The 23,998-nt window shown below is 41.5% G+C and overlaps 3 protein-coding genes and 1 pseudogene across 4 annotated transcripts in view; 1 reads left to right on the top strand and 3 right to left on the bottom strand.

Annotated features, from left to right (window-relative positions):
* zgc:112334 (uncharacterized protein LOC619199 homolog) overlaps window positions 1-2,882 on the bottom strand; it is a 4,464-nt gene extending 1,582 nt beyond the window's left edge. Inside the window, exons 1-8 of the mRNA XM_052121926.1 lie at window positions 2,815-2,882; window positions 2,561-2,668; window positions 2,379-2,475; window positions 2,163-2,297; window positions 1,258-1,456; window positions 296-427; window positions 121-220; window positions 1-36 (exon numbers count right to left, since the gene is read on the bottom strand). The exon at window positions 1-36 is cut by the window's left edge and continues 136 nt beyond it. Of these exons, the coding sequence (XP_051977886.1) occupies window positions 1-36; window positions 121-220; window positions 296-427; window positions 1,258-1,456; window positions 2,163-2,297; window positions 2,379-2,475; window positions 2,561-2,668; window positions 2,815-2,856 (849 nt within the window). The 5' untranslated portion in view covers window positions 2,857-2,882. The remainder of the gene's footprint in view (window positions 37-120; window positions 221-295; window positions 428-1,257; window positions 1,457-2,162; window positions 2,298-2,378; window positions 2,476-2,560; window positions 2,669-2,814) is intronic.
* Window positions 2,883-5,697: 2,815 nt separating this feature from the next.
* Window positions 5,698-13,617, top strand: LOC127639562 (transmembrane protein 43). Of its 2 annotated transcripts, XM_052121637.1 has the most exons (11): window positions 5,698-5,914; window positions 6,110-6,250; window positions 6,330-6,464; window positions 6,545-6,639; window positions 6,958-7,007; window positions 7,083-7,152; window positions 12,083-12,275; window positions 12,362-12,436; window positions 12,685-12,786; window positions 12,857-12,974; window positions 13,158-13,617. In XM_052121637.1, the coding sequence occupies exons 1-11, from the start codon at window positions 5,903-5,905 to the stop codon at window positions 13,358-13,360; spliced, it is 1,194 nt and encodes a 397-aa protein (XP_051977597.1). In that variant the 5' UTR covers window positions 5,698-5,902; the 3' UTR covers window positions 13,361-13,617. The 2 variants fall into 2 exon arrangements, with proteins under 2 accessions (XP_051977597.1, XP_051977598.1); XM_052121638.1 differs by lacking the exon at window positions 12,685-12,786.
* A 1,247-nt stretch (window positions 13,618-14,864) lies between these two features.
* LOC127639563 (rho-related GTP-binding protein RhoA-B-like) lies at window positions 14,865-17,645 on the bottom strand. The gene is made up of 5 exons (XM_052121639.1): window positions 17,557-17,645; window positions 16,211-16,368; window positions 15,884-16,004; window positions 15,668-15,798; window positions 14,865-15,391 (listed from the first exon to the last, which is right to left on the bottom strand). Exons 2-5 carry the CDS (start codon window positions 16,364-16,366, stop codon window positions 15,218-15,220), a joined length of 582 nt encoding a protein of 193 aa, XP_051977599.1. The 5' UTR covers window positions 16,367-16,368; window positions 17,557-17,645; the 3' UTR covers window positions 14,865-15,217.
* Window positions 17,646-17,907: 262 nt separating this feature from the next.
* Window positions 17,908-23,347, bottom strand: LOC127639979 (olfactory receptor class A-like protein 1; annotated as a pseudogene).
* Between the last annotated feature and the right edge of the window lie 651 nt (window positions 23,348-23,998).

The raw sequence follows: 23,998 nt of genomic DNA, 5'->3' as shown, positions 1-23,998 counted from the left end.
ACTCGGGTCACAGATCAGCTGCTTACAGCGAAACACCTGCCACACGAAGGCCAAATGATTCTTCAGGACACTTATTGATTATGATGTTTGATTAATGATCGATTATTATGTCATGTTCACCTCTCCCTCGGATCGTACCGCCGCCACTCGCCCTCCCTCCATTATGATGTCATCGACGTGTCTGTTCAGCATGTAGCTGTTCCCATGTACGGCACTGAGTCTGCGGGACAACACGCTACTCTCATGTTTACTTGTCACATGTTGTGCACATTGAAAGATTTTGATCTTGTGTTACCTGACGAAGCCCTGCGGCAGCTCGCCCAGACCGAAGATGGGGTAGAGATACGGGCTGATGGTGTATCGTGCCAGAGACTCTGAGTACAGCTTGATACGGTTGATGGTCATCAGACACGGCTGCTCCAGATAACTGCAGACAGACGGCTTTATCTTTATAGATCATCAGTCAAGCATCACTGTTACTGAACGAACCTCATGATTATAGACAATTAAAGCCACAGACTTACATTGAAGGAGGAACTCAAGTCATATACAGAGAGCTGGTTTCCGTACACATATTGTTAAGTACGTTTCTTAAAGGATGCTGGATGGAAACACTAAGATGTGAATAAAATGTCCAAAATGTGTAGAAAAATCCTTCTTTGTCTCAACAAGTCATGTGATTCGCACATAACTGGACTATAATTGGACTATATGACATCATCAGATTGTGTGACACTGAACGCTAGCAAACACGCTGTTCGTCAGAGCATTTCTTCTGCACGCTCTAAACCGCAATAATTCATCACATTTAATAACCACAGTGTCTTCAACATCCATTTTCATTTCGATTTTTCCCATAAGTGACGATTAGGGTTAGAGTTGTTCTCTTAAACACATGGGATGGAAACGCAGCTTTATTTGCAAGTAGTTTTTCAAGATTCTGATTATTTGCATAAATTAATTTCATAACTTGGATGGAAACATGACTATAGAAATGAAATTGAGGTCTCTGCGGAACAGAAATGGGCATTTCCCGATCAGTGGGTGTTCTCAACTATCCAATGAAAGTAGGGAATCTCAGTGTAGTTTGTGTAGGTTGGGTTCACCCATTTCTGTTCTCTCATAGAAACTGGACAGAAAACATCAGCAACACTAGCATTGTGGCGGTGAGTTTGTCATTGTCTTACTACGTCATACATGTTCCATAAAGGGATTTTCTGAATGTACTGTTGAGAATAGATTCATGGATTTTCTCACTCATCATTGACGTGTAGGGCCAGCGTGTGACCTGTGAACTCGATGACATCAGTGCCCAGGTCAAAGTGTCGAAACACGTCCTTCATGCTGGTTCTGTGCGGGTCCATGTCGTGATGCGTCCGCGGATCATTCTCCTCGAAATTCAGGATGAATGTCATGAACTTGCGGAATCTGCGCTTGTCAAACATCCCCATCAGATCTGAAATACACGCACACATGTGATTACCAGAGGAACGTGTTCATGCTCACGGGTTTCACTTGTGTTCCAGTAAAAGTATCTAGACGTTTCTGAAACAAGATAAATATACTTACAGAAGATATCAAGTTATGTTTATTGAGAAATCCAACTAAATATGGTGCGGTTCATGCTTAAAACAAGAAGAAGAAAAAAGCGTTTTGCCAACTGGGTAAGACAGAAAAACTCGATTCAAAGTGAAAACAAGTTTTTCTTGCTTCCCCCATTGGCAAATCGTTTTTTCTTGTTTTAAGCATGAACCGCAGCATATTTAGTTGGATTTCTCAATAAACATAACTTCATATTGCTTCTGCTCCTCAAATCATTTAAATGATGTTCAGATATTTTACTGGAAAATAAAACAGGGTTAGCCTAACCTAACCCTCTTTCAAAGAGACTTCCTGAAGCTCTCAGTTTCATTCAAGGATCAACTTTATCACAGACGTTTCTCCAGAAATCCACAGCTGAGTCAAGATTTAGAGCTATACAATGAATGTGAAAGGCAGATCATTTCAAGTGTTCATATTGAGATCTCTGAGATCTCCTGTGAGACACATAAGTTTACTGGAGTCAGAAACATCAGGAGTCTCCTCTTTCTTTTCATCTGAATGCTGAGAAAGGATTGAGATATTAAAGAGCTCTCATTGATCAAACTGTCCTGTTCACTCACCTGAAGTCTGAGTTTCAGCATCAGTGCAGGGAACTTTGTGAATTTTGCCGCCTTTGTACACAAAACTTCCTTCAACCACTTTAAAGTCCAAATATCTGGTGACTTCTGTGTACAGCAACATTTTCACCAGCTGACCTGCAATAAACACAATAATCCCACCTTTAATGCACATTAATGCACAAACTGAGTGAATGTGGACATACTTTATAAACTCACCGTTGGCAAGAAAGAATTTGGGAATCAGATCCACATTCCAGTCTTTCCCGCGTCCCATCGATTTAGACGGAGTGGAAACCTGAAACCTCTTATACAGCTGATCAACAGTAATAAACATTTATTGATTAGGATAAAATCATCTGCTAAATAATGAAATGTAACTGTGTGTTGGTACGTCTGACCTCTTCCAGAGGGGAAATAGACGCGCTCTCGCCACCATAAAACGAGTTACAGTCAATGTGTAGGACCTTCTTGCCGTTTACAGACATCAGACCAGATAAAATACATTCCTACAGGAACACAGATTATATCACATCAGATTATTGATCATCATAAGGATATGTGCTGGAGAGATCTGTGTGTTTCAGTGAGATTATATGTGTGATATTAATGACACATCTGCATTGCTTTAGTGGAGTAAGTGAATGTTTGTTACCTTCAGTCCAGTTCCCAGAACGATCACATCAAACTCCGGCATTCTGACACAAACACACACACTGATGTGAAGACTCTGTCTGTCTGACGTGTGAGTAATTATTAAATTATCCTGCGCTCATAATCCTCTCATGATATCAGAGCCACTGCAGATAACACACACAACCATCTGTCTGTCTGGGCTTAATCATTCATTCACATTTATGCATTTAAATAACAACTGATTGAACAACAACAACACTAATATTAATATTAGTATCAGGTTTATGTATTATATTGATATTATGGGATATGACACTATTATTGCTATAATAGTTTTTTGTGTTTCTTGTTCCCTCACAATAAATTAACCATGGTTTTACTACAGTAACCCTATTTTATTAATAATAATATTCATAGTAGAACCATAGAAATAATACAGGAAAACCAAAACTATAGTAATACAAATCATTTTCAATGTGTCAATAAATATTGTTACTACAGTTTAACTAGTGAGACAATAGTTACAGCTGAAGTCAGACGATTACATACACTTAAGTTGAAGTCATTACAACTCATTTTTAACCACTCCAGAGATTTAATATCAGCAAACTATAGTTTTGGCGAGTCGTTTAGGACATCTACTTTGTGCATGACGTGAGTAATTTATCCAACAGTTGTTTACAGACCGATTGTTTCACTGTTAATTGACTATATCACAATTCCAGCGGGTCAGAAGTTTACATGCACTAAGTTAACTGTGTCTTTGTAATTTTCTTTTTTTTAAATATTATATTCCTTTTTCTTCCCAATTTGGAATGCACAATTCCCGCTACTTAGTAAGTCCTCGGGGTGGCGTGGTTACTCGCCTCAATCCGGGTGGTGGAGGATGAGTCTCAGTTGCCTCCGCGTCTGAGACCGTCAATCGGCGCATCTGATCACGTGACTCGTTGTGCATGACACCGCGGAGACTCACAGCATGTGGAGACTCATGCTACTCTCCACGATCCACTGGGTATCTCAATATTCGCTGAGATACCCAGACCCCACCGTTAACTGTGTTTATAAGCAGCTTGGAAAATTCCAGAAAATTACGTCAAGCATTTAGACAATTAGCTTCTGATAGGAGGTGTACTGAATCGGAGGTGTATCTGTGGATGTATTTTAAGGTCTACCTTCAAACTCAGTGCCTCTTTGTTTGACATCATGGGGAAATAAAAAGAAATCAGACAAGACCTCAGAAGCAAGATTGTGGACCTCCACAAGTCTGGTTCATCCTTGTGAGCAATTCCCAAACCCCTGTAGGTGACACGTTCATCTGTACAAACAATAGTACACAAGTATAAACACCATGTGACCACACAGTCATCACACCGCTCAGGAAGGAGATGCATTCTGTCTCCTAGAGATGAACATAGTTTGTGTGAAAAGTGTAAATCAACCCCAGAACAACAGCAAAGGAGCTTGTGAAGATGCTGGAGGAAACAGGTGGACGAGTATCTAGATCCACAGCAAAACCAGTCCTATATGGACATCACCTGAAAGGCTCAGCAAGGAAGAAGCCGCTGCTCCAAAACCACCATAAACAAGCCAGAATACAGTTTGCAAGTGCACATGGGGACAAAGATCTGACTGGAGAAATGTCCTCTGGTCTGATGAAACACATATTGAACTGTTTGTCCATAATGACCATCGTTATGTTTGGAGGGAAAAGGGTGAAGAACAGCATCCCAACCGTGAAGCATGGGGGTGCAGCATCATGTTGTGGGGGTGCTGCAGGAGGGAGTGGTGCAATTCACTAAATAGATTATGACATCATGAGGAAGGAACATTATGTGGATATATTGAAGCAACATCTCAAGACATCAGACAGGAAGTTAAAGCTCGTCACATATGGGTCTTCCAAATGGACAATGACCCCAAGCACACCTCCAGAGTTGTGGCAAAATGGTTTAAGGACACAATATCAAGGTATTGGAGCGGCATCACAAAGTCCTGACCTCAATCTGATTTGTTTTAAGCATGATTTGTGGGCAGAACGGGAAAAGCATGTGTGAGCGAGGAGGTCTACAAACCTGACTCAGTTACACCAGTTCTGTCTGGAGGAACGGGACAAAATTCCAGCAACTTATTGTGAGAAGCTTGTGGAAGGATCCCCAAAATATTTGACCCAAGTTAAACAATTTAAAGGCAATGCTGCCCAATACTAACAAAGTGTGTGTTCCCTTCTGACCCACTGGGAATGAGATGAAAGATTTAAAAGCTGAAATAAATAATTCTCTCTACTATTATTCTGACATTTCACATTCTTAAAATAAAGTAGTGATCCTAACCGACCTAAAACAGGGAATGTTAAAGAATGTTTAATATGATTAAATGTCAGGAATTGTGAAAAACTGAGAATAAATATATTTGGCTTTGGTGTATGTAATCTTCTGACTTCAACTGTAATCTGTTGTACAAGTGTAGTTTTTAAAACCATGTTTTCTGCAGTAATTAACTAAGTAAATAAATAATACAAATGAAATAAATACACAAGTAAAATTAAATTAATAAATAAACAAACAGCATGTCCTTAGTTTCACTATAGTAAATCAATAGGACCATGAATTTAGAAAACACATTTTGGTTTCCCTGTATTATTACTACACATAGTTTCTGTGTTGCCATGGTATCTGCAGTAAAATCATAGTATGCACAAAATGAACCCTAACTACTGCAGCCATGTTGTAAATCTATATAGATACTGTGGCGAAACAATGGCTAATTCATAACGAGGGAAACCATTGAAAGTTATTAAAAAACGTTTTCCAGTATGTTGTTTGAGAGAATCTTCTGCCGTGTGTACTACAATGTTCACTACGTGACTACATCTCCCGGCATGCTTAGTGTGCACTACAACTACAACACTTCCTAGTGCACGAAACTTCCTGGAGTCGTTGAACGCGTCGCTCTTTTTTAACGTTATAAGATCATTTAAGCGCGACAGTTTGATCAGAAACACACACTTTAAGTTACACGGGACGACTCGGTGATCGTGTTCATGTGCTGAGGAGCAGAAAAGTGCACTTTAATCGAGTTATTCAGTTTCTCTTCCGGAAACTCACAGCATGACTGAAGCAGTAAGTCCTATTTATTATTTTACTCCTGAGACATAATCATTTGTGTATTATTGATCAGTCACATTTCTGTTGCTCTTTATGCTGAATTGTTCATTGACTTTCATTGCTCAAAACTGTTAGTAAATATTGTGTATCAATGACACAGTTTGCTCAGTTCTGCAGTCTAATAATGTGTGATCAATGTTTCACACACAGTTTTCAGGTGGTGATCAGCACACACGTGTTCACAGCTGTCAATCACCTGGATTTCTGCAGCGGTTGAGTGACAGCACCGGTGGTGTGATTGTGGGCATCTGTCTGTTCACCCTGTCCTTCTATGTGCTCTTCACCAATGAGGTGAGACGCACAATACCTGTCTGTCTGTCTGTCTGTCTAGTGCTTTTCTGATGTTGTACACATGCTTGGGTTGTAATAGGGTCGAGCTCTGCGTACAGCGATGTCTCTTGATGAGGGTCTCTCTCAGGTCGTGTCTCTTCATCCAGACATGAGTTTGGATCATCAGAATCACAATCGGCTGGTTCATCTGTCTGGACCGCTGCACACCTCACAGGTACACCAGCTGCTGTTCCTCACAGATCGAAACATTCATACAGTCACGTTCAGGAACAAACGCTTTCTGTGTGTCTGCAGCCGCTGTACGACCCCAACTACAGAATCTCAGTGCAGGCGGTGAAGCTGAAGAGACAGGTGGAGATGTACCAATGGGTGGAGCTCTCCGAGAGCAGGTGAACGTCTGTCTAACTCACAGACAACATCTAATCAACATAACAGTCGAGTGTCTGTAGCTTTGAGCTCATCTGCATAAAATAAACTTTTAGCTGATATACACATTGAAAATGTACAGACTTTGTCATCCAGGAAAACAGACCAAAAATATTGATGACATCATCTTTAAGACACTTCGGAAACTTCTAAAATAATGTAATGAGTATATTGAATCAAGTAAATAAGTTTCAGGCAATCATTTCTCATGAACATTCAACAACAGAGTTTAATTGTTCTTTTAACGCTCTATCAACATTGATGTTTTTTTTTCATTTCAGGGACTATAAAGAGAATGGAGAAACTAAGACAGAAACCACATACACATACAGTGAGTGTTGACTGACAGCTGTCGTTTCTCACAGTGTCTCGGGAACGTCTCACTGAGTTTGTGTGTTTCTTACAGACGCTGAGTGGAGGTCAGAGGTCATTAGCAGCAGACACTTTGATCAGGAGGTCGGACACGTAAACCCCAGGTCAAACTCCATCAGAGACTGAACTCTCAAATCAATGAGTGATGTTGATTTGTTGTTGTTCATATGTTTGTTTTCTTTTATTTTAAAGTGTAATAGCTGTAGATGTTGTTGTGTATTCTTGATCTTTGTTTTATTTAAGTAGCATAATGGTTGATGTTTTTGGTGTGTTTTGACAGTGCGATGGGGGCTGATGTTTGGTGTGTTTTGACAGTGTGATGGGGACTGATGTTTGGTGGGTTTTGACAGTGAGATGGGGACTGATGTTTGGTGGGTTTTGACAGTGCCATGGGGACTGATGTTTGTTGGGTTTTGACAGTGAGATGGGGACTGATGTTTGGTGGGTTTTGACAGTGAGATGGGGACTGATGTTTGGTGGGTTTTGACAGTGAGATGGGGACTGATGTGTGTTTTGACAGTGCGATGGGGACTGATGTTTGTTTTGACAGTGCGATGGGGGCTGATGTTTGGTGGGTTTTGACAGTGAGATGGGGGCTGATGTTTGTTGGGTTTTGACAGTGTGATGGGGACTGATGTTTGGTGGGTTTTGACAGTGAGATGGGGACTGATGTGTGTTTTGACAGTGCGATGGGGACTGATGTTTGGTGGGTTTTGACAGTGTGATGGGGACTGATGTTTGGTGGGTTTTGACAGTGAGATGGGGACTGATGTTTGGTGGGTTTTGACAGTGAGATGGGGACTGATGTTTGGTGGGTTTTGACAGTGCGATGGGGACTGATGTTTGGTGGGTTTTGACAGTGTGATGGGGACTGATGTTTGGTGGGTTTTGACAGTGTGATGGGGACTGATGTTTGGTGGGTTTTGACAGTGTGATGGGGACTGATGTTTGGTGGGTTTTGACAGTGAGATGGGGACTGATGTTTGGTGGGTTTTGACAGTGCGATGGGGACTGATGTTTGTTTTGACAGTGTGATGGGGACTGATGTTTGGTGGGTTTTGACAGTGAGATGGGGACTGATGTTTGGTGGGTTTTGACAGTGAGATGGGGACTGATGTTTGGTGGGTTTTGACAGTGAGATGGGGACTGATGTTTGGTGGGTTTTGACAGTGCGATGGGGACTGATGTTTGGTGGGTTTTGACAGTGAGATGGGGACTGATGTGTGTTTTGACAGTGAGATGGGGACTGATGTGTGTTTTGACAGTGTGATGGGGACTGATGTTTGTTTTGACAGTGCGATGGGGACTGATGTTTGGTGGGTTTTGACAGTGTGATGGGGACTGATGTTTGTTTTGACAGTGAGATGGGGACTGATGTTTGGTGGGTTTTGACAGTGTGATGGGGACTGATGTGTGTTTTGACAGTGAGATGGGGACTGATGTTTGGTGGGTTTTGACAGTGTGATGGGGACTGATGTGTGTTTTGACAGTGAGATGGGGACTGATGTTCGGTGGGTTTTGACAGTGCGATGGGGACTGATGTTTGGTGGGTTTTGACAGTGTGATGGGGACTGATGTTTGGTGGGTTTTGACAGTGAGATGGGGACTGATGTTTGGTGGGTTTTGACAGTGCGATGGGGACTGATGTTTGGTGGGTTTTGACAGTGCGATGGGGACTGATGTTTGGTGGGTTTTGACAGTGAGATGGGGACTGATGTTTGGTGGGTTTTGACATTGAGATGGGGACTGATGTTTGGTGGGTTTTGACAGTGAGATGGGGACTGGTGTTTGGTGGGTTTTGACATTGAGATGGGGACTGATGTTTGGTGGGTTTTGACAGTGAGATGGGGACTGATGTTTGGTGGGTTTTGACAGTGAGATGGGGACTGATGTTTGGTGGGTTTTGACATTGAGATGGGGACTGATGTTTGGTGGGTTTTGACATTGAGATGGGGACTGATGTTTGGTGGGTTTTGACAGTGAGATGGGGACTGATGTTTGGTGGGTTTTGACAGTGAGATGGGGACTGGTGTTTGGTGGGTTTTGACATTGAGATGGGGACTGATGTTTGGTGGGTTTTGACAGTGAGATGGGGACTGATGTTTGTTGGGTTTTGACAGTGCGATGGGGACTGATGTTTGGTGGGTTTTGACAGTGCGATGGGGACTGATGTTTGGTGGGTTTTGACAGTGAGATGGGGACTGATGTTTGGTGGGTTTTGACAGTGTGATGGGGACTGATGTTTGGTGGGTTTTGACAGTGAGATGGGGACTGATGTTTGGTGGGTTTTGACAGTGTGATGGGGACTGATGTTTGGTGGGTTTTGACAGTGTGATGGGGACCGATGTTTGGTGGGTTTTGACAGTGAGATGGGGACCGATGTTTGGTGGGTTTTGACAGTGAGATGGGGACCGATGTTTGGTGGGTTTTGACAGTGAGATGGGGACCGATGTTTGGTGGGTTTTGACAGTGTGATGGGGACTGATGTTTGGTGGGTTTTGACAGTGAGATGGGGACTGATGTTTGTTGGGTTTTGACAGTGCGATGGGGACTGATGTTTGGTGGGTTTTGACACTGATGTTTGGTGGGTTTTGACAGTGTGATGGGGACTGATGTTTGTTTTGACAGTGCGATGGGGACTGATGTTTGGTGGGTTTTGACAGTGAGATGGGGACTGATGTTTGGTGGGTTTTGACAGTGAGATGGGGACTGATGTTCGGTGGGTTTTGACAGTGAGATGGGGACTGATGTTTGGTGGGTTTTGACAGTGTGATGGGGACTGATGTTTGGTGGGTTTTGACAGTGTGATGGGGACTGATGTGTGTTTTAACAGTGTGATGGGGACTGATGTTTGGTGGGTTTTGACAGTGTGATGGGGACTGATGTTTGGTGGGTTTTGACAGTGTGATGGGGACTGATGTTTGGTGGGTTTTGACATTGAGATGGGGACTGATGTTTGTTTGTTTTGACAGTGCGATGGGGACTGATGTTTGGTGGGTTTTGACAGTGAGATGGGGACTGATGTTTGGTGGGTTTTGACAGTGAGATGGGGACTGATGTTTGGTGGGTTTTGACAGTGAGATGGGGACTGATGTTTGGTGGGTTTTGACAGTGAGATGGGGACTGATGTTTGGTGGGTTTTGACAGTGCGATGGGGACTGATGTTTGGTGGGTTTTGACAGTGCGATGGGGACTGATGTGTGTTTTGACAGTGAGATGGGGACTGATGTTTGGTGGGTTTTGACAGTGAGATGGGGACTGATGTTTGGTGGGTTTTGACAGTGTGATGGGGACTGATGTGTGTTTTGACAGTGAGATGGGGACTGATGTTTGGTGGGTTTTGACAGTGAGATGGGGACTGATGTTTGGTGGGTTTTGACAGTGTGATGGGGACTGATGTTTGGTGGGTTTTGACAGTGAGATGGGGACTGATGTTTGGTGGGTTTTGACAGTGTGATGGGGACTGATGTTTGGTGGGTTTTGACAGTGAGATGGGGACTGATGTTTGGTGGGTTTTGACAGTGAGATGGGGACTGATGTTTGGTGGGTTTTGACAGTGTGATGGGGACTGATGTTTGGTGGGTTTTGACAGTGAGATGGGGACTGATGTTTGGTGGGTTTTGACAGTGAGATGGGGACTGATGTTTGGTGGGTTTTGACAGTGAGATGGGGACTGATGTTTGGTGGGTTTTGACAGTGAGATGGGGACTGATGTTTGGTGGGTTTTGACAGTGCGATGGGGACTGATGTTTGGTGGGTTTTGACAGTGCGATGTGGACTGATGTGTGTTTTGACAGTGAGATGGGGACTGATGTTTGGTGGGTTTTGACAGTGAGATGGGGACTGATGTTTGGTGGGTTTTGACAGTGTGATGGGGACTGATGTTTGTTTTGACAGTGAGATGGGGACTGATGTTTGGTGGGTTTTGACAGTGAGATGGGGACTGATGTTTGGTGGGTTTTGACAGTGCGATGGGGACTGATGTTTGGTGGGTTTTGACATTGAGATGGGGACTGATGTTTGTTTTGACAGTGAGATGGGGACTGATGTTTGGTGGGTTTTGACAGTGTGATGGGGACTGATGTTTGGTGGGTTTTGACAGTGAGATGGGGACCGATGTTTGGTGGGTTTTGACAGTGCGATGGGGACTGATGTTTGTTTGTTTTGACAGTGAGATGGGGACTGATGTTTGTTTGTTTTGACAGTGAGATGGGGACTGATGTTTGGTGGGTTTTGACACTGATGTTTGGTGGGTTTTGACAGTGAGATGGGGACTGATGTTTGTTTGTTTTGACAGTGAGATGGGGACTGATGTTTGTTTGTTTTGACAGTGAGATGGGGACTGATGTTTGGTGGGTTTTGACAGTGCGATGGGGACTGATGTTTGTTTGTTTTGACAGTGCGATGGGGACTGATGTTTGTTTGTTTTGACAGTGCGATGGGGACTGATGTTTGGTGGGTTTTGACAGTGTGATGGGGACTGATGTTTGTTTGTTTTGACAGTGCGATGGGGACTGATGTTTGTTTTGACAGTGCGATGGGGTTTTGATAGTGAGATGGGGACTGATGTTTGTTTGTTTTGACAGTGCGATGGGGTTTTGATAGTGAGATGGGGACTGATGTTTGTTTGTTTTGACAGTGCGATGGGGACTGATGTTTGTTTTGACAGTGCGATGGGGTTTTGATAGTGAGATGGGGACTGATGTTTGTTTGTTTTGACAGTGCGATGGGGTTTTGATAGTGAGATGGGGACTGATGTTTGTTTGTTTTGACAGTGCGATGGGGTTTTGATAGTGAGATGGGGACTGATGTTTGTTTGTTTTGACAGTGAGATGGGGACTGATGTTTGTTTGTTTGTTTTGACTGCGATGGGGACTGATGTTTGTTGGTTTTGACAGTGCGATGGGGATTGTAGTTTTTTTGTTTGACTGTCCAATGGGGATTGATGTTTATTTTGTTTTGACAGTGCAATGGGGATTGTGGTTTCTTTGTTTGACTGTCCGATGGGGATTGATGTTTATTTTGATTTGGCAGTGCAATGGCGGTGGAGAGCGTGACTGTTGTAGCTCCTGATGTTTGGGTCGGGAAGCTCTTCCTGTCTAATGGACTTATCGAGCAGATTAATGATTTCCACACGTTGAGTCTTCAAGGATTTCCTGATGTAAACACATTCCTCACTGTATATGATGATTATTTTTACCACACTGCAAACCCGCGAAGGCCAGAGGTGAACACACACACTATAACACATGTGAACACTTGGATTGTGTAAGTCTGTGTTTCTATGGTAGTCATTAATTATTGTGTGTTTAGGTTGGAGATGTGCGTGTGCGTTTTGTTTACGCTGGTCTCAGTGGTGATGGACTCTATCCTGGCCCCGCCCACAAGGTGATTACAGGCCAAGCAGATCTCTTATTTTCTTGTTTTACAGGTTCAATTTGGTTCATAAAAGGGGTCTTTCATCACCATAAAGGGGTTTATTTTGACACTTATCACATGGCTGCTTGTTAAATAAATGGATAACTAGAAATATTGATCTGAATGTTAAAGATTTTATGGAGTGAGAAGAGATCCAAGAAAGTAGCATTAGAACTAGTATTAGTGTGTGTGTGTGTGTGTGTGTGTGTGTGTTGTAGGTGAGTATTGTAGCAAAGCAGCAGGGTGATAAATTGACACCCTTCAGGACTCGTTCAGGTGATTCACTGGAGATCTTGTATATGGGCGAGCTGACAGCAGAGGTGAGAGAGTGAACATGTGACTAATCGATCTGATCTTGGCATTATCACACATTTGAATCTGTGTGTACAGGAGGTGTTTGCTAAAGAGCATCAGCTGAACGATATGAAGACTTGGGCACTGCGGGTCGGCGGATGGGCACTCATGTTTCTGGGCATCAGTCTGAGCACACGCATCATCTACACACTGGGTAACACACACACTCACACAAACACACATGAACATACTCACACACACGCAGACACACACATGCGCAGACACACACACAGACACACTCACACAAACACACGAACTCTCTCACAAACATGAACTCACACACAGTGTTCCAGTAACGTTTGTTAAATGTTGTATTGATGCTGGTGTTTGTTTGAAGTGGACTGGGTTCCTGTGGTGAGGGAGTTGGTATCGGTGGGACTGAAGATGTTTGCGTTCTCCGTCTCGTGTTCTCTGTCGCTGTTCACTATCGCGGCCGGCTGGATCTTCTATCGCCCTCTGCTGGCCGTGCTCATATCCGCCCTTGCGCTCCTGCCGGTCATCATCACACACGCTCGAGCGCCAAACAAGAAGAACCAATGACTCGTTTAGTGTGTGTTTGATGAACACCTCCACACAGTCGCTCCTGATTCTGCTTTAAATCTATAAAGATATGCAGGTGTCACCTGATCAAATATTTTTGTATGTTCAGCAGTTGTGTGTCAGTGTTTGAACATTTTCATGCATGATTTAATGTCACAGTCTGAATGTTGAATTTGATTCTCCTTCATGAAACTGTTACAGATGATTGTGACTTTAAACAAAAGTGTCTATGACAATAAAACACATTATAAATCTAATCTTTACGACTCGTGGTTTAATCCTTTTTGAAGCAAGGTGGTGTTGGACCCCATTAACACAAAACATCTCCCCTCAGAATATCTGTTAGGATTCAGCAGGTGAAAATCAAATGAGTTTGAGACTTGAGCGAATGATAATGTCTGAATAGAAGTAATAGAAGTGTGTTGTCGTAGGCAGGTTTGTAGGCCTCCTTGCTCACACACGCTTTATCAGTTCTGCCCACAAATGTTCTATCGGATTGAGGTCAGGACTTTGTGATGCCGCTCCACTATCTTGACTTTGTGTCATTAAGCCATTTAACCACAACTCTGGAGGTGTGCTTGGGGTCATTGTCCATTTGGAAAACCCATTTGTGACCGAGCTTTAACTTCCTGTCTGATGTCTTGAGAGGTTGCTTCAATATATCCACATAATGTTCCTTCCTCATGATGTCATCATCTATTTAGTGAAGTGCACCAGTCTCTCCTTCAGCACCCCCACAACATGATGCTGCACCCCCATGCTTCACTGTTGGGATGCTGTTCTTCACCCTTTTTCCTCCAAACATAACGATGGTCATTATGCCCAAACAGTTCAATATATGTGTCATCAGACCAGAGGACATTTCTCAAAGTAAGATGGAGGAAAAAGGGTGAAGAACAGCATCCCAACCATGAAGCATGGGGGGTGCAGCATCATGTTGTGGGGGTGCTGCAGGAGGGACTGGTGCACTTCACTAAATAGATGATGACAAGCTTCTCACAATAAGTTGCTGGAATTTTGTCCCATTCCTCCAGACAGGACTGCTGTTCCCGTTCTGCCCTGAGAAATGGGCAGAATGGGAAAAGCATGTGTGAGCGAGGAGGCCGACAAACCTGACTCAGTTACAGCAGTTCTGTCTGGAGGAATGGGACAAAATTCCAGCAACTTATTGTGAGAAGCTTGTGGAAGGAAACCCAAAACATTTGACCCAAGTTACACAATTTAAAGGCAATGCTGCCCAATACTAACAAAGTGTGTGTAACCTTCTGACCCACTGGGAATGAGATGAAAGATTTAAAAGCTGAAATAATTATCTCTACTATTATTCTGACATTTCACATTCTTAAAATAAAGTAGTGATCCTAACTGACCTAAAACAGGGAATGTTTTCTAAAATTAAATGTCAGGAATTGTGAAAAACTGAGTTTAAATGTATTTGGCTTTGGTGCATGTAATCTTCTGCCTTCAACTGTATGTCAAATCAGCCATTTGGACATAAAAAAACATGCAACACTGAAAACAGCTCTAGTCTGTTTATTTAACAATTAAATCCAATTAAAAAAAAAGACAAACACTGAAGACTCAAATCAGCAAACATTTCTTATAAAGGTTTTAATACACAAAGATACCAAATCCTGTTTGCTTTCAAAGAAAAACATGTATTTCAAGTCTCGTCCAAGTGCGTGTTGGTCCTGTTGCGTGTTTTAAATGTTTGTTGCATATCTGCTACGGCACAATAAATGTCTGTGCGAGCGCGTTCAACTGAACATGAACACGATGATTTAAATACTGACACAAACTCACGAGCTGAACTGATTTCACTTAAAAGAAATAAAATACCGGTTGCGTTCAGTCCATTTACAGCAGTACACATTTATTGCTCTTCTTGCCCCGTTTGGCCTGCAGCGCCGCCCTGGTGGCCATCTCAAAAACCTCCCGCACGCCATCTTTAGTTTTCGCAGAGCACTCCATGTATCCAAAGGCACAGATTCTGTTGGCCATGTCGCGGCCCTCCTCCAGTTTCACGGGCTCCTGCGGGAGTGACATGTACAGTAAAATATAGTAAAAGTCAACTGGACTAATAACACAATTATAACACATGCTAACAATCTGCTCCGTAAAGCTTCATCTGCAAGACAAGTCAATGTTTTCATTTTATCAAACAATATCTAATATTCATTAAATTTGTGTAAAACTACACAAAACAACAGCTGATGCCGGAAACCTACTGCAAGAACAGTTTTGGTGGGAAACAATTGTGTATTAACTGTCATAGCAGAGCAGATACACAGAGACACACACACACACCTGCTTCATCTTGAAGAGTTCACGGCGAGTGTGTTCATCATTCCGCAGGTCCTTCTTGTTGCCCACCAGGATTATGGGAATGTTTGGACAGAAATGTTTCACTTCTGGTGTCCATTTCTCAGGAATGTTCTCTGCAGATGACAGAAGGTCAAAGGTCAGCTCACTGAGTGGCTGTGAGATGTGTGTGAGCGCAGAAGAGACACAGTGGAAACTCACCTAGACTGTCTGGACTGTCGATGGAGAAACACATGAGAATGACGTCAGTATCGGGATAAGAGAGTGGCCTCAAGCGATCGTAATCCTCCTGACCTGCCGTATCCCACAATGCCAACTCAACCTGACACACACACACACACACTACTGAACAACACACTCATATTTCTGACATATTCAAAACAAGTTTATAAACATTTTACTTTAACTGTATGACCGTTATAACTGATTTAATCAAGCTGTTCTTGGAGTCAGCGAGATCATGTTTCCATGGTGATTCATTTCATGCATTCACAGTTCAGTGACACCTGAACGATCTTCACTTGTTACCTGTTTCCCGTCCACCTCAATGTCGGCCACATAGTTTTCAAATACGGTGGGCACGTAAACCTCCGGAAACTGATCTTTACTGAAGACGATGAGCAGACACGTTTTCCCGCACGCGCCGTCGCCCACGATCACCAGCTTCTTACGGATGGTGGCCATCACTGCACACACAGACATTAAGATTATATTCATCAGTCTTTATACATAAACCTGTGAGATCTCACACAAGGACTAGACAGATGTATAAAAACTACAAATGCATAAACGGATATAAACAGAGTCAATGACATGACGCTTTTTTTAAATTATTTAAAAACAATGACTTGAATTCAACTCTTCTATGATGAACGTTTCAATTAGTCAAAAATGGCATGTGCTGTAACTGTCCAGAGTACAAAATGATATTAATATTTGAAAAAATCTCGTGGTGTAACTGACATGTAGCCTAGCTAATCATTTAATTTGATCTGTTGACAAAAACCATAAAACAGAGATAGTCAAGACTGTGTGTGATGTTCAAATACATATCTGGTATTTAGACATTTTTATGAAAAGGCACATTTTCTTCAGGTCATTTGGTGTAACTGTGAGAAAACTTCTTGCTATTCTTGACAAATATTTTTACCTTGAAAAATAGGTTTGCGAACATCTTTCAAATGAATCATTAAGTTAAGTACACTCGTGTATTCAGGATACAAGTTAAGTATTTGAACACCTTTTACTTGACATAATACACTGTTGATGATCCATACATCTCGAGTCATGTGATGCCATGCGAGGATTGGACGTGTGAACGGCGAGCTCTGCACACTTTGCTAGTTTTAATACTTTTATAATATCTAAAAGTGTTCATATGTGTAATGTCTTCTAAAAGTGTTTATATTTATAATGTCTTATAAATGCTTTTAGTAGACATTATTAATATACACACTTTCAGAAGACATTATTAATATAAACACTTTTAGACATTACAAATATAAAGTGTTTATATTTAATGGTATTTTATCAGGTTTCAGGTTTAAATGCAGATCTTTTTCACTTCTGTGTTTTGTCTGTAGTTCACTAGATCAGGAAATCGGGAACTAACTGAACATTTACACCGAGAGAGGACCATTCTCTCTCATCTAAATAATTATTTATGTGAAAAGTTTAAATTGAATGTACTGTTTTGAAACTGTTGATGCTAACAGGCTACAAAAACGGAAGTTCTCGATTCTTCTCATTTACAGCGCCTTAATCTTCACAAATGAAAGCTCGGTAGACACTCTCTGTTACATCGAGTTAATTAAAAAGCATAAATTGTTTTTCCATCTTATTTAAGAGAAGAATGTGGTTTAATTTGATCTCACCGTCAGTTTGTTTCGGCTCGAATTTTCCGGGTTCAGTGCGCGCGCCTGAAGCCAGACACAATCACACAAGACTGCGACTGTTCTATCAACATGTCAAAATAAGAGTCTTAAAAGCAACTGTACAAGCAACATGTCAAAATAAGAGGTTAATAGTGACTGTATAACCAACATGTCAAAATAAGAGTCTTAATAGTAACTGAACAAGCATGTCAAAATAAGAGTCACCATAGAAATTCCACAGTATTGATTTAGAAGGTGTATCAAATCAGCCATTTTCAAAGATTTTAAATAGAGATTCATCAGACATAATTTAAGGAGTTACATTTCCAATGCTAGATCTCTATGTTATGATCAGTTTTTAACATTTGAGTCCTTGTTGTCCACTGCCTGCTGCTCTTGGTCTGACACACCATCCTCGCTTTGAACTTCTTATTGGAGGAGATGATGAGGAATGGACTAATAGACGCATAATACGAGGAGAAGAACACCCTCATGTCAGCCTCGACAGGAGGAACCTGAGCCATTGTCAGCATGTAGATCCAGAATATGTTAACGATGCCAAAAAAACAGGGCATACAGAATCACCAGCATCACCACCGCCTTTGCCTCCCGCATTTACATGGTGCCACCCTGTGAACGGTGGATTCCTGCACCTTCCGCTGTGGTGAAGTAGAAGGACCAAGGTGTAGCGGCTAGAGCCCATCATCACCCCCATGAATGCAAAGTCTTGCAGCATAATGGCAACACCGTTAATTACGTGGGACAGGTTATCACGGAAGTTGACGTGACAGAAGCCCAGGTTGAATGTGACCTGAGGGTCGGTGCAGTTTTGAGGGGCGACAGAGAAGAACGGGATGCTATGCACATGGCCACTCAATAAATACAATGTGTAATGAGCAGCTCAGGGATATATGGATGGTTTGGACCGGTCCGGACTTGTCTCTTTTGGTATAAATGGGCTTCATCAAGCACCTCAACAGACCAGAACTGTTTGTGCTTGAAAACCTTCAGTGAGAGATTCAGAGTTCATCCTATTTCCAGCAATGCTAATAGAGAGCAGAGGTACGATTTCATGAGCTCCATTCATCTCATGATAAATTGTTTTATAGGTGTTCATTTAATGTTTAAATGATCAAATGTGAAAAAGTATTCCATGTGATGTTATATTTTACCATTAGTTCACATTATCAATTTGTTAAAGAAAGTTTATTTGAGTGCTGTTAACAGGTGAATAGTGTACTGCGTGAGATGGCGGTGTGGTGTGTGCGTCACGAGTGAGAGATGTGTTAGTGGCTAAGCGGCTATCATCTTGGTTTAATAATAAATGCAGATAGATAAATATACATTTATAAATAACAGATAGCTGTGTATGGGTATATATATATATATATATATATATATATATATATATATATATATATATATATATGTATATATGTATATATATATATATATATATATATATATATATTAATATATATGTATGTTATTATATATATATAATATGTATATATGTATATTTTGTAAGCACGCTAAAGATATAATCTAGTTTATTAATATAATGTTCATTGCATTCATTGTGTGTTCTGTAATTGACTACCTGGTGTACTCAACGTGAATTATGTGGTTAACAGACAAAAGAGAAAGTGTTGCAGATAACAGTGCCTGTCTGTTTAAGTGTTCTACCACACAGGTATGTTAATTGGTATCTAAGAAACACTGTAATGCTGCTTTGAATTATTTATATATAAGAATGAGATGTTTGTGAATTGATTATAATTATTATTAATATTATTATTATTTATACTATTATTACATACAATGAATAGGTGTGTTGTAAAGTGTGTGTGTTTGCTCTTTCCGGCAATGCTATTAGAGAGGAGATACAAAAGAGAAAGTGTTTGTGCTGACGAACTGCCTGGGAGCTCCTCCTCCCCTTCAATCAGTGGTGAACCAGGTGGAGCAAATCTTCCAGGCAATCTGGGCATGCTAGTACCTGGCTCTGTTGTTGTCTTTAAACCACAGTGGAAGGAGCATTGATAGCACCACAAAATCAAGGAAACTTTATCTTTGTTATCAAAGTGATTGTGCAAAACCAAGCCCTCCACAAAACTGTGAAGGGCAGCCGGTAAGCGCCATATTGGCCATGTTTGGCTAGATGGACTTAAGCAGTGCAGTGCTAATGATGCTCTGGGAACACAGACTCTTAACTTTTGTTGACTTTGATAGGTCTTTTTGCAGTGGTATTTGTTACTTCAAATGTTGCTTGGTTTTATCAAACAAGTGGGGTATAAAGGGAAAGTAAGAAAGCCAAATTCATTGTTTGACAAAGAATGTGTTTGAAATGGTTAAAAGTAATTTAAACATTGTAGAAATCTTAATAAACCAAGTGGGGAAAAAGGTATTTGGCCCCAGATACTTGGTTAAAAGATAAGATAAAGATATATATATATATATATATAATTAAAAAAACTGATTTGTTTGGAATAGCATATCTAGTTGTGTGGCTACAATGATACCTTATAATAATTCTTTACTAGGAAAATACGGCTTAAAACTAATGATTAGAAAGTAAATTGAATTTTTTACTACTAAAAATATTTTTTATTGCATTTGGCTAAAATGTGAATTTGGCTAAAAATTTTCTGATTCTGATCATTTGATTCAAAATGATGGGTATTTATTTGGATAACATTTGTTTAAAAAGTGGAAACCTTGTAACTTATAATGGCTGTAATGTGGTTTAATGTGAATAGATTTGTTTATTTAATTTTGGCTGTCAACTTAGATAATAACTTGTATTTGTCATCCTCTCTTTTGAGGTTTTTCACCTGTTTACTGTGCACCAAAGGATGGTTAATAAAAGACAAGCAAACTGATCCCATGGCTGTTTATTGAGTGGAATCCAGTTAGGATCTTCATGTGGAGGGACTGTCCTTTTCAAGTGGGGAATTGCACAAGAAATAAGTCACAACTTGACAGTGTTGCTGATCAAAGTTTTACTACACAGGTACTGTAATTAAATCACCTTTGTGTGGAAAATCCTTTATTAACAACATATAAAAAATAACAACGCAGAGGAACAACTGTTACAAAACTGATACCGTGACCCATCGAATGGTTGATCGTTGTCGACCGCCGGGATTGCTGACATGGAGTTTGACTGGTGCAGAGGGGAGCTGGAGGTGAAATGGGACTTCAGTCATCTTTTGCTGTTTCTTTGGAGGCGTTCGGGTGTCAGACGGTTTGAGCTGTGCCTAGGAAGAGACTGATGAGGAATTATGTTGTGAGAATTCAACACTGAAGACGCAGGTGGGCAATAGCTGTACAGACTGTTAGACTGGTGAGTTGTTGCTAAGCTGGATCAAGCAACCAGTGAGGTGGATCATCAAGGAATGTCACCAACTAACCTGATTTGACTGAACTGTGTGGATGAAGGTACTTCGCATCATCAACTGACTGGGTTTTTGATTGAAAGACTGAAACAAACCTTCCAAGTCAGAACAGAGTGCTGGCAAAACGGAAGAGAATGCATTAGACAAAGTGTTATCTTTGCTGGAGAAAGCATTAGTATGCAACACTCAGTCTATGCAGGGCCCCTGGCCTTAACAAATGGGCAATATGGTTCGGGAATGCAGAGTTTGTCGAAGCAGTGAGCACAGCATGACTGCTCATTGTAAAATGTATAACTTGTGTTTCAAGTGTTTTTCAGCTGGACACGTGAGCAACAACTGTGACAGTAACAGAACTATGTCCAGGGTGGGCTCCGGTCAGCAAGACAAAGTCATGTCTCAGGGAAACTAGGCAGCTCCCTTCGGGAAGAGGATGAGGTGGGGCTATATAGTAATTCCTCAGACTGATCTTGAGGGGGTGGCCAGTGATCCATGTATGCCATTGTGAGTATGTCTGAGAAAGATTTGATGGAGAGTGATTGTGTTACTCCATCAGTGAGTAAAATCAGGTCCTTTCTAGGTATGGTGGTGTACTACCAGCATTTCATAGAAAATTGTTCTATGATGGCTAAACCCCTGTTTCAGCTTTTACAGGACAGAAAAGACATAGAATGGGGAGAGGTGTGAAACGACTGAAAAGAAGTCATACACTTTTTCCAACGGATTGGACAGATGACTGCAGAGTGGCCCTGGAGAGTTTGAAGTCTGGTTTGGGGAATCAGGTTTTGCTTGTGCACCCAGATTTTTCGAAGCTGTTTCTGTTGTTTGTGGATGCCTCCACTTGTGGGCCATTTTATCACAGGTTCAGGAAGGATGTGCTGTGGCAAGGCCTATTGCCTTCGCATCAAAGTCTTTAAATCATGCGCAGTCTAAGTACCCAGCACACAGACATGAGTTTTTGTTGATGAAGTGGGTTATTTGTGATGAATTCAGCCACTGGCTACGGGGACACAGGTTTACTGTGTGGACTGATTATAACCTGCTTAATTACATTCTCAAAATGCCTTAGCTGGATGCATGTGAACAACGATGGGTAGCGAAGCTGGCGACTTATGATTTTAACATTCTGTATATCCCTGGATTGAAAGATTTAGTGGCAAATGCATTAAGCAGGGAACCGTTTGCGACTTGTAGAATTTTGCAGAGATTGACGTGGACACCTTACAAAATATTGCTGTATGAAGCTGAGTCTGAAACCCCCACCGGGTGCCAACCTATCCTGAATATATACTCAAATCCCCAAACACATTCCTCCACATCTCATCAGAATTCCTCCTAAAACAAAATTATAAAAAAAAACCTTGCCCCTCCACCCCCACTACACCACGAAGACTATAGAAACCAGAAAAAACAAGGTAGGTTTGTGTAATGCGTTGTTGTGCAGAAATTTACTATTGCAATGGTGGTGCTATTCACCAGTAAAAAAGGTTTCCCCATAAGTGCTTTGTCCTAGTTGTCACAAGGGGGCGGTTTACTCATGTGATTCTCAACCCTGATCATTAACACCGCAAGATATCCACAGGCTGCCCAAGAAGGGTCTCATCTCAAAGGTTATGACTGGCAGATGCCAAAGCATCAAGCTTCTACCAGAGATAACCCCCTAAAAGTTTTTACAAAGCCAAACAGACATCATCCTTACCAAGACAACCAGAGGCTGCAAAAACTTCTAGCTAAACTAGTGGTTCAGTGAACGACCCATTACCAAGACCTAACCCGTACAATATTGGTGACTACTTGTTACCCACAATCCTCCATCCTATTTTCCCCCAAAAAATTGTCCTGTAAACTTTTGTTTTTCTAAATGCTGCAATAAATTTGTGGTTCTTCAATATTTGTGTCTGTCCCAATATGTTCTGGAAGTTAGACTTTATCTCTTTGGTTAGTTTCATAGCTGCCGAGTAGTGGGGCAGGACGAAGGGGACGCTGGTCCCCTCTGCCTGGGCCCCTCTTGCCAAGTACGATTTAAAAACCTTTCTCAAGAAGGACCTGTTATATCCTCTGCGCCTGAGTGCTTTGAAGAGGATTTGTGTCGCTTCTCTGAAGTCCCGTTCCTGGATGCATATATGACGGAACCTCAGGAGTTGCGATGGAACCTCTGGAGTAAGTGTGTTTGGGATGAAAACTCCTTTTGTGTAGTAGGGCATGTGTATCGGTTTCTTGAAGACTTTAATGTCCGAGTTGAAATCTGGACCCTTGTAAGTTGTGGTGTCCAGAAAGTCTACCGATAGGTGACTGGTGGTGAATTTTAATTTTAAAGATGGGTTATGGTCATTTAGTGTGGCCAGAAATTCCTTGAACCTATCTTCAGAGTGAGTCCATATAAGGCCGAAGCCTCCCATTCTGCCATAAATACTTTGGCATAGGGTCTTGCCCATCACCGTGCCTTTGATTTGCAGGAAAAATACTCCATTGAACTCAAAATCATTTCTGTTTACATTTATTTCTAATAATTGGATGAGTTCTTTATCAGGCCTGGAGGTGTCTGGGTTTTTTTGAAAAATATTTTTAATGGCCTGAATTCCCTCTTGGATGTCGATGTTTGTGTAAAGGCCATCCACGTCCATAGTGAACAGGATGGCCCTTTGGGGAATTTTTAGTCCTTTGACTTTCTGGACAAAATAATACGTGTCTTTTATATAGCTGGGGTGGCCCATCGAGAGGGAATTTAAGTACAAATCTAAAAATTCGGCCTTATAGTATGTTTCACTGCCACAATCGGATACTATAAGCCTCCAGGGGGAATTTCATGAGGTTTTCTCCATTTGGCCGGGTCTTTGTGTATTTTGGGGAGCATGTAAAACCTCCTACTTCTAGGTTCCGCATTATCCAACAGGTAGGACTTTTGTTTTGCGTTGATATGTTTTTTCAGATATAGGGTTTGGACTATATCTTTGACCATGGGTACCGTGTCTAAATAAATGGGTCTATCCAATTTCTTGTAATATTTTGAGTCATTCAGTTGTCTATATGCTTCCCATAAATATTGTTCT

Source organism: Xyrauchen texanus, chromosome 48 (assembly GCF_025860055.1).
Source record: "Xyrauchen texanus isolate HMW12.3.18 chromosome 48, RBS_HiC_50CHRs, whole genome shotgun sequence".
Taxonomy (NCBI): domain Eukaryota; kingdom Metazoa; phylum Chordata; class Actinopteri; order Cypriniformes; family Catostomidae; genus Xyrauchen; species Xyrauchen texanus.
The sequence above is the reverse complement of the archived record's forward strand: the minus strand, read 5'-3'. Positions and strand labels throughout refer to the sequence as shown.

Excerpts from the sequence above, each read along its gene's own strand:
- LOC127639562 (XM_052121637.1), top strand. Across the intron at positions 6,465-6,544 it reads GACCGCTGCACACCTCACAG|CCGCTGTACGACCCCAACTA; the intron begins GTACACCAGCTG and ends GTGTGTCTGCAG. Across the intron at positions 12,437-12,684 it reads ATCCTGGCCCCGCCCACAAG|GTGAGTATTGTAGCAAAGCA; the intron begins GTGATTACAGGC and ends TGTGTGTTGTAG.
- LOC127639563 (XM_052121639.1), bottom strand. The coding sequence starts at position 16,366 with ATGGCCACCATCCGTAAGAAGCTGGTGATCGTGGGCGACGGCGCGTGC. Across the intron at positions 16,005-16,210 it reads TTGAGGTGGACGGGAAACAG|GTTGAGTTGGCATTGTGGGA; the intron begins GTAACAAGTGAA and ends TGTGTGTGTCAG. Across the intron at positions 15,392-15,667 it reads AACTCTTCAAGATGAAGCAG|GAGCCCGTGAAACTGGAGGA; the intron begins GTGTGTGTGTGT and ends TCACTCCCGCAG.